General features: G+C 35.5%; 1 protein-coding gene across 1 annotated transcript; it reads left to right on the top strand.

Moving 5' to 3' along the window:
- Positions 1 to 1,416: 1,416 nt before the first annotated feature.
- LOC110020278 (putative clathrin assembly protein At2g01600) lies at positions 1,417 to 4,811 on the top strand. The gene is made up of 4 exons (XM_020718325.1): positions 1,417 to 1,628; positions 1,737 to 1,812; positions 2,631 to 2,734; positions 4,416 to 4,811. Exons 1-4 carry the CDS (start codon positions 1,437 to 1,439, stop codon positions 4,785 to 4,787), a joined length of 744 nt encoding a protein of 247 aa, XP_020573984.1. The 5' UTR covers positions 1,417 to 1,436; the 3' UTR covers positions 4,788 to 4,811.
- The last annotated feature ends 4,375 nt before the right edge of the window (positions 4,812 to 9,186 follow it).

Below are 9,186 nucleotides of genomic sequence, written 5' to 3' on the forward strand. Positions count from 1 at the left end.
TAGGAGTTTGTCTCTATAAGGAACTTGAAACCCAGGTAAATAAACCTATCTAATCTTTATTTTAGGTAGGAAAACTTGTCGGTCATATGTAAAAGATTTTGCAGACCAAACGAATGTCACAAACCCCTTAGCTTAGGTAGCTAAGACATACTACAAGTGATATACTTATCATTCGGGAAAGTGTATTACTTGCAGTATTATGCTCGACCGTCTAAACTATCGAATATATGAGATCTATTTGGTCTCATTTATTTTCAAGAATTAAAATAATACTTTCTCATTTAGTTCAAAAATTAAAATACTATTTTTTTTTAAATCACAATCTCATTTAGTTCAAAAATTAAAATACTATTTTTTTTAAATCACAATTATATATATATATATATATTAAATTAAATCTAAAATTGATTTCCAGAAATTCTCCAGCATTTCAAAAAAAAAAAGGGTCGATACAGTATTAATTGATAATTATTCATTTAACACCAATAAAATTTTCTTATCATGTTTTTTATCTTTATTTTATTGGTTCTAAGCTCTTTATTCTAGTATTCCTTCTTCTAAGTTATATCAATAAATGTCTCAGTGTTTATATCCATATGATTAGCAACTATATTACCCTAAACAAGTATCTCATTTTGACACATTTGATTGATTTTAATTTTAATAATAATGTGCGATGTTGCAAAGAATGGCATTCACCTCTAGACATACAACACCCAAAATAAGAGAAGTTATTGATACTCATTAGGCTTTTATATTTTGTGTTGGTTGAGGATGTTACTACCTATCAATGATGGTCTTCCCTCCTAGATCTTAATATCCCTTTTACTCTGCATGCTTGTTGCCACTTCGTCGCTGTTGTCTTTCTAACTGGAGTGATTGCCATTATTTCTGATCTCCAATAATTATGAAAATTTTTATGTTGCTATAAACTACATATTTCATGTATTTCATTGGAGATCCAATGTTGGTTGAGAACTAATGCTTATTACAGTGATAAATCTGATTTGGAAATTTATTTTGTTATTCTAGAATGACAAAATGGAGAAAAAGGATTCATGTAGCCGACCCCACGTAGTGGGATTAAGGCTTTGTTGTTGTTGTTGTTGTTGTATTCTACAATGACTAACTGAACAATAGAGTCTCCTCCTTTTTCCAAGGAGTCATTTAAGTAAAAATGCTATATTATTCCCCCAACTCTTTTAATGGGGGCTAACATAGTTCTCACCGGAGACTATTTCAACTCATATTAAAACTTTTCAGGGACCAAATTGACGCTTTTTTAAACTCTGGAACTACAATGACTGACTCCCTGCAAAAAAGTTAGGGGAGCATTTTGACATTTTTCTCATACCAGCTGATGATTTTTTATACGGTCTTAGGAGCCCTTTTTGTTTTGACTTTGAATAGGAAAAAAAATTTCATAAAGTGAACTGATGCTTGATTCTAGCTTGATTCAGGATTTCCCTGAGAGACTTCTCTTGACTTACAAACAACCAGAGGAAGCTCCTACTGTTCCTGAAAATGAGGAACCACCTGTTGAAGATTTAAAGCCAGAACCAGCTGCTCCTGTCCAGCTTGAAGTTTCCTCTAGCCCTCTCCAGGAGGATGATAATGGAGATTTATTGGTAAGTTCGAGCGAATTTTTGAGGTCTCTCATCCTCCCCATCATCGCTGCCCGCTCTTCTAAATCTCGATTTTCTATGTAATGAAATCAAATTTTTCTGGCTTGGCAGGGACTCGATGAATTTAATCCGGCGGCATCGGAGATTGAGGAAAGCAATGCCTTGGCTCTAGCAATACTTCCATCCGGTATGCATGTTATTTTTTCGTTTGTGTGATAATCATAAGGGGATTTACATGCCTAGCATATGATTCTTATATGTTTAAATATTTAACTTCTAAACTTTAATATTTAAATGCATAACACTCAAGTCTTCAATATTATATAAAAGACACCATCATTATTAACATTTTACGCAAAGTGTTATATATGTAAATATCAGAATTTGGGTGTTAGATGTGTAATAAAGGGGATTTATGTACGGGCTACACAATCCTTAATATTTATATATTTAACTTGTAAACTTTAATGTTTACATAGATAACACTCAAATCTTTAGTTTTACATCAAAAGTATCACTATTATTACTAACATTTTAAAAGTGAAACACTTTTTCATGCATAGGTTTTGGCGTGATTATGACACTACAAGTATTATATATATGTAAATATCAAACTTTTGGTGTTAGATATGTAATTAAGGGGATTTTAAATACATGCTACACGATTCTTATTTTTTTTTATATATTTGAACTAATAATCTTTAATAGTTACATAACACTATAATCTTCAACATTACATAAAAAATACTCATATTACAAACATTTTTAAAGTGAAATACACTTCATGCATAATTTTTGTTGTGGTTATGACACAAAGTGTTATATATGTAAATATCAAACTTTAGTTGTTAGATATGTTAATAAATTAGAATTGTATGGCAAGCATGTAAATTTTTTGTAAGAATATTAATGATGATGATATTGCTGATATTAAATGGCAAGCATGTAAATTTTTTGTAAGAATATTAATAATGATGATATTGCTCTTCTGTACTCTCTGAACAGTTGCGGCCACCACCAACTCTGATGCTGAAAATTCATGGGATCCATCAGGCTGGGAGCTTGCCCTTGTTAATGCTGCTCATTCATCGGCCGTTAAAAGCCAGCTGGTTTGTTATATATATATTGGTGGCGGGGTCGGTGTAAGTTCCCTCAGGTCAAGGGTTCGATCCCACCATTGCACGTGGGCTTTGGAATTTTAGGCACATGACGCGGGCTCTCATCATAGGTCTGAAAAACGCATGGAAAATCGATATTTGGATTTCTGTCAAATATCGTTTTCCTTTTCAAAAAGAAATAGTCGGAGGCTATTATACGAGCCCCCAACCATCCTCATGTGTCTAACTATTTGAGGACAACTCTCACTAGATTCAGACTCATGAATTAAGAGGACTTACGACCTTCAAAGATGTTGCTCTATCAATAGGTCACGACTGGCAGCACAAAAACACACACACATATAAAATAAAGGTATTTATAAATGATAGAAAAGTTAAAATGCGAGTAAGAATAGCCGGAGGCTATTATACAAGCCTCCAACCACCCTCATGTGTCTAACTATTTAAGGACCGCTCTCACTAGATTGAGACCCATGACTTAAGGGGACTTACGACCTTCAAAGATGTTGTTTTATCAATAGGTCACGACTGGCGGCACACAAACACACACATATTAAATAAAGGTATTTATAAATGATAGAAAAGTTAAAATGCGAGTTAAAAATATAACACTTGTAACATGAGAACAAGTCTGACTCTTGGGAATTAAACATGTTATAATATATATATATATGTATATATATATATATATAAACTAAAGAATTACTATTAATTATAAACTTAACAATGACAATGCAAATTTCTTTAAAAATAAAACAAATGTAGGTGAAATTGCTCAATCCACATATAATTGTTATATTATATATCATAATCAATGATGTGATCTTGCATTTAAAGATTATATAAAGTGGTGAATGGTGCTGATATGAATTTCATTCTTTTTAAATATTTTTAAAAATTATAAAAATTAACTTTTGCTAGCGTAAATCATTATAAATTATCTTGTGAGCTATATGCAGAGATGAAAAAATTATTTCAACCAAAGCACCATCTTGTCAAATGTAAGAAGTAAAGTATAGATGTTATATATATAAATACATAGGAATTGTTGAGGAAGATTTACATACATACCACTTAGTTTCGATGTATTTACTGTCTAGCAGTTAAACTTCAATTTTTACATATATGTCATCTTATGCATTCATGCAAATGTGTATTTCACTTTTTAGAAGTCATAATAGTGGTATTTTTTATGATATATGAAATATTTGTGTGGTATAAATATAAAATGTAAAATTTAGATGTAATTTATATAAATACATAGGAATTCGGTGGAATGTAAATGCCGCAATTGTTTTTTATAGGGAAATTTACGCACATACCACGCAATTCTTATAGATCTAACACTTAAAATTTAATATTTATATTTATAACAGATTGTTCTTATAAACCTATCTATAAAAGGTGAATTTGACTTTTAAAAAGTTAGTAGAAGTGATATTTTTGATGTTACGTCAAAAACTCTATTGTTACAAACATAAGTATCAATGTTTAGATGTTAGATATGTAAATACATGAGAATGTATGTATGTAAATGCCCCATTTTGATATTACCTTCATCTCCATGTAAATCGTTTATTTACAATCCATTTTGATCGAAAATGTTGCGAAGAATATGTGGTGACGACTTTGATTGCGAGAACAATGCTTAACCAATTTGCATCGATTGCAGGGCGGCGGGTTCGACAAACTCACTTTGGATAGCTTGTATGATGAAGCCGCATATCGGCAACAACAACAGCAGCAGTATCATGATGTTGCAGCTCCGAATCCATTTATGGCGGCAGATCCTTTCACGGCGTCAAACGAAATAGCGGCTCCGCCGTCGGTGCAGATGGCTGCGATGGCTCAGCAGCAGTCTCTGATGATTCAATCTAATCCTTTTATGCAGCCACCAATATCTTCACAGCAACAGCAGCAGCACCCTCCTATCTTTGCAGGAGCTGAAGCAAACCCTTTTACAGACACCACTGGATTAGGAACATTCCCTGTGAACAATGATTATCACAAGAGCAGCCCTTTTGGAAGCTCCCAGCTCCTATAAATTCTGAATTGTGTTTTTTTTGTTTTTTTGTTTTTTGGGAAGATTTAAATACAAATCACTTAATTTCTATGTATTTACATATCTAATGCTTAAATTTCAATTTTTACATAATGCCACCTTATGGATGCATGAAAAGGGGTTTTTGGCTTTTTTTTTTAAGTTAAAATGATGGTATTTTTGATGTGATATGAAAGACTTGGGTGGTATAAATGTAAGAAGTAAAGTTTAGGTGTTTGATTGTGTAAATATATAGGAATTGGGTGGTATGTATATTGATGGCTACTTTTTAGTTTTAGTATTATTTTTTCTGAAGTATAAGTGATATTGGTTGCAGTTTACTGAGCTGAATTATTAGACTTTTTTTAAGATGAATTTGTAGACTAAATGGCTTGATGATAGTATTTGTTTTACCTTTAAATTTGCAGGAGATGAAGAGGAAATGTTGTTATAGAGAGGTAACGGCTGTATATGAAATACTTGTGCCGATTGCATTATCATGGAGTCGGCGTCGGTGGGCTGTTCTGTTAGAGTTTTGTCCGATGGAGAAACTTTGTGTTAATTTTCTTTAGTTTTTTTCACTTCTTTGGCTTCGTCGTGCTCGTCGTCGAACGGTTTGTGCATTTGACTTCTCCTATTTTGATTGTTTCGTCTTCAGTTGGCTTCTTTGTCGTCGTCAACATGCGTTGTTTCGCTTTCGACGTCGACAACTACGCACGTTCGTGTCTATGTCGTTTTTGTTTGTTTCGATGCCGACAGCTGCATTTCACACGTTCGCCTCTCCCTACTTCCAAATTTTCAGGACTTTGCAGTAGGAGGCGACGACACTTCTTTCGCCACTCACTGTTTCGACTTTTGATTATATCGGGCTAGCAGGTCCCTGCTTTGATGGCGCTCCCTCCTTCTGAATTTGGCAAAGCCTCTTTTGCCCACGTGATGGGTAATCCTCAGGTGGAGTCAACAGTTATTTTCCCCTCAAGCTGTAAAGATTGTCGGAATGATACATGTGATTGCCCTTTTTGTTAAGAATGCATGTAGAAAAGAGGGGAAAGCATCATTCTTTTTTTCTGACTTAGAAATTTCAACCCTTACTGAGAAATTCAAGTTCGCTCTTATTGAAAAATTTCAGTGGGGGCACCCACCTATGGAAATTATCAAAGAGTGTTGATAATTTCAAACTAGTAGATAAGTTGAAAGTGTGACTCATAGATGGGTGACATGTGTTGATTCAATTAATCGTGACCGAAGAATACACACGAATTTTCTCCAAAAAATATCTTAAAATTGCAAGCAAGTTAATGAAGTTACTCAAGTGGTCTCATAATTTTGACCCAAATTTTGAAATTCTCATTGTACCAATATGATTTAGTCTACCTAGTTTCAAGCTAAATTTTTTTAATCATCAAGTTCTTTTTCACCATCAGGTCTTCTACTCTATTGGGGTCATACTTGGGGACCTTATGAAGCTAGATCTGCCCACTTTCAATCTAACCAGACCTTCAGTGGTCAGAATACTTGTGGAAATGGATATTACTTTACCTGATGTTACTGATGTCTGGTTGGGCACAACTCATAATTAATATTGGCAACAATTCATCATGAAACACAAGTCTGCTTATTGTACTCATTGTAAGATGTTTGGGCATACCCTTGATAAATGTCCTAAGCTCCATCTTAATTTGAAACCTAAAGTTCAAGTGAATAAAGAGGGGCTAACCCCACTGCTCTGGACATATATGCTCTACCTGGGGAGGAAACTGCCACGAGACAGGATTTGCTGACTGATTTAATTGTTCCTGTGGACCCCCCTCTTGACAATATTGTTACTGTTTCTGTGATTAATGTGATGTTGGATGGCTATGCTGGGCAAAATACACCTTCAAACCCTCTTGAAAACAATACTGAAGGATCCTTACCTACAAAGGACAATGTTCAGACTAATAATCAGAAGAACCTTGCAAGTCCCCATCTTCAAGAAGTATTCGGTGCAGAGACGATAACTCATACTTCACATATACTAGAAATTATTGTGGGTACAACGATTGGCAATTCTTCTGCTACAACTTCACCACCTCATCTGTATGATCAATCTTCGGATGAGAAATGAAAAGTTTACACTTTCAGGAGGAAGAAGAAGAATTGAGATCTTTTGAGCTAAGGAATCTAATGGAAGATACTTTGGTTACTTCGGGTAATGGTACACACTTCACCAATTTGTTAACTATCTCTCTTCAGAGAATTAGAGGCAAAGGCAGGACTAGATTGGATCGTACCTTACTAGTTTTGCGCCCTGATGGTTTGGGTTTTTTTGATTTTATATGTGACCTTTTTTTTTTAGTTTTTTGTGTGTGTTCTATCGTGTGGGTTGGATGCCTACTTTTGGGTCCACTCATACAACATATCTGTATTATTTTCTCTTTAATATATTAGTTATTAGGCTTTATTATATATAAGAGAAAGCCCCAGGGCAAATATATTAATATGGAAAAGATACAGAAATATTATATGAGAGGGCCTACAAAGAAAGTCCAACTCATATAATACAACACACACAAAACTCAGATAAAACAAAGATACATAAATGTAAAAAACCAAAATGCTACAAAATTACACAAAAGTGCTAAGGACGTCCCACTTTAGTCCTCCTGCCTCTAGTTCTCGGAAGTGAGTCGACTAACAAATTGGTAAAATGAGTACCATTGCCCGTAGTAACCAAAGTATCATCCATCAGATTCCTAAGCTCAAGTATATCTTCATTCTTCTTCTTCCTACTGGATGTGTAGACATGTCATTCCTCATCTGATGATTGACTCATCGGATCAGTAGATTCCAAAGATGGTCGGACAGGTGTAGGTCGTTGCACGCCATGATCTCCATGAGCCTGAGTAATATTAACATCTTTCTGGACCTGATGAAGCGGTAGTGAAACAGTAGAAGTATTTCCATCTGTATTATCGGTGATAGGTTTCAGGGCAGGCAGGGCCAGAAGAAACTCCCTCTCCCCCAAGATAAGAGGTTTCAAAGACGGGGGAGTTACGACTGGGGACTGAATTGTTTTCATATTGCCTATGGGGATAGTGACGTCGTCTGGGGTATCCTTCTGATGATCAATATTGTCAAAAACTTGGAGCTGATCAGGAGGAGAAGGAATCACAGCCTCTAGCGGAGCAGTTTTCTTTTTTAGTCTGAGTTAGGGGTGTAGATAGTGACATTGAGAACTGGATGGTCGAAACATAAGACAATTCAAACAATACGGTGGAAAACATTCAATCTCTACCTTCTGCCAATATACATGGTGTTGTGTGCCCAACCAAATTTTCTCATAAGCGGGTGAAGTGATGTTTCTTTCAACAAATACTCTGGCTTCAGAAAGACAGGAAAGATTAAAAGTATGAATGTCCGTCTTGAGTTACTTTCCATAAGCTGAGGCAATAGTGTACAATACATTTTGAGAAAAAAACAATGAATTTTCAAACCATGGAGACGAATCCAAACCGGAATAATTGGGGGTTCAATTTATGGGTCAAAATCCACATACCATTTCAGAATCTTCATTGTTTTGTTATCAATTCATATTATCAATTCATCTTCATTGTTTTGTTATCAATTCATATTATCTTTCTAGCAAATAAGCGTATGTAATCTTCTTCTTTGAATAAGAATGTGTCAATGTGTCTCCCATCTAATAGTCTAATTTTTCATTCTCCAACAAGGTGCATAAGTTCAATTTTTTTGCGAATGAACTCCATTTTGAAATGACCATATATAAATTTCACAACCAAATACAAACGACTGGAGGAAGCAAGTTGAATTACTTCAACTTTTGTAAAAAAGATGGCAGACTGCTCATTCTTCTTATTAGATTTCTTGATGTCCTACGTCCACTCAAACGAAGAAGGGAAAGATGACGATTTTGGTGTACATGAGGCGTGGACACCCGCAAGAGCAGCTACATATGATTTGTCTGAAGTCATCCTCAACGGTAGGTGTGGCGTTCAGAGAAGAAAGCAGCTCTGATAAATGAGGGAAAAAATCGCGTAGAAATAGCCAAAGCTAAAAAAGAGAGGACGTTGTGAGACGGACAAGCGCAGAGAAGTCGCAAAACAATTAAGAGGTACCCGCGAAACGGAGCCGCAGAGCACGCAAGAGATACCCGCTAGATGGGCCGCAGAGGAGCCGCAGAGCCTGGAAGTCCCGACCCAGGAAAGCTCGTGAGACAAGAAGAGGGGAGACGAGCCTCATCTCAGAGCTGGAGAAGAAGTGGGGGAGACGAACGGAATCGAGCACGAAGAAGCTGAGGAGGAATCAGCGAAGTCGTAACTGTTGCTAGGGTTCGCCATCGGGCAGAGTTGAGCAGGAAGGAAGACGATGTCATTATATATATAAATATATATATCCGCAA

The sequence above is a fragment of the Phalaenopsis equestris genome, unplaced genomic scaffold (genome assembly GCF_001263595.1).
Source record: "Phalaenopsis equestris unplaced genomic scaffold, ASM126359v1 Scaffold000094, whole genome shotgun sequence".
Lineage (NCBI taxonomy): Eukaryota > Viridiplantae > Streptophyta > Magnoliopsida > Asparagales > Orchidaceae > Phalaenopsis > Phalaenopsis equestris.

Excerpts from the sequence above, each read along its gene's own strand:
- LOC110020278 (XM_020718325.1), top strand. The coding sequence starts at position 1,437 with ATGCTTGATTCTAGCTTGATTCAGGATTTCCCTGAGAGACTTCTCTTG. Across the intron at positions 1,629-1,736 it reads ATGATAATGGAGATTTATTG|GGACTCGATGAATTTAATCC; the intron begins GTAAGTTCGAGC and ends CTGGCTTGGCAG. Across the intron at positions 1,813-2,630 it reads TCTAGCAATACTTCCATCCG|TTGCGGCCACCACCAACTCT; the intron begins GTATGCATGTTA and ends CTCTCTGAACAG.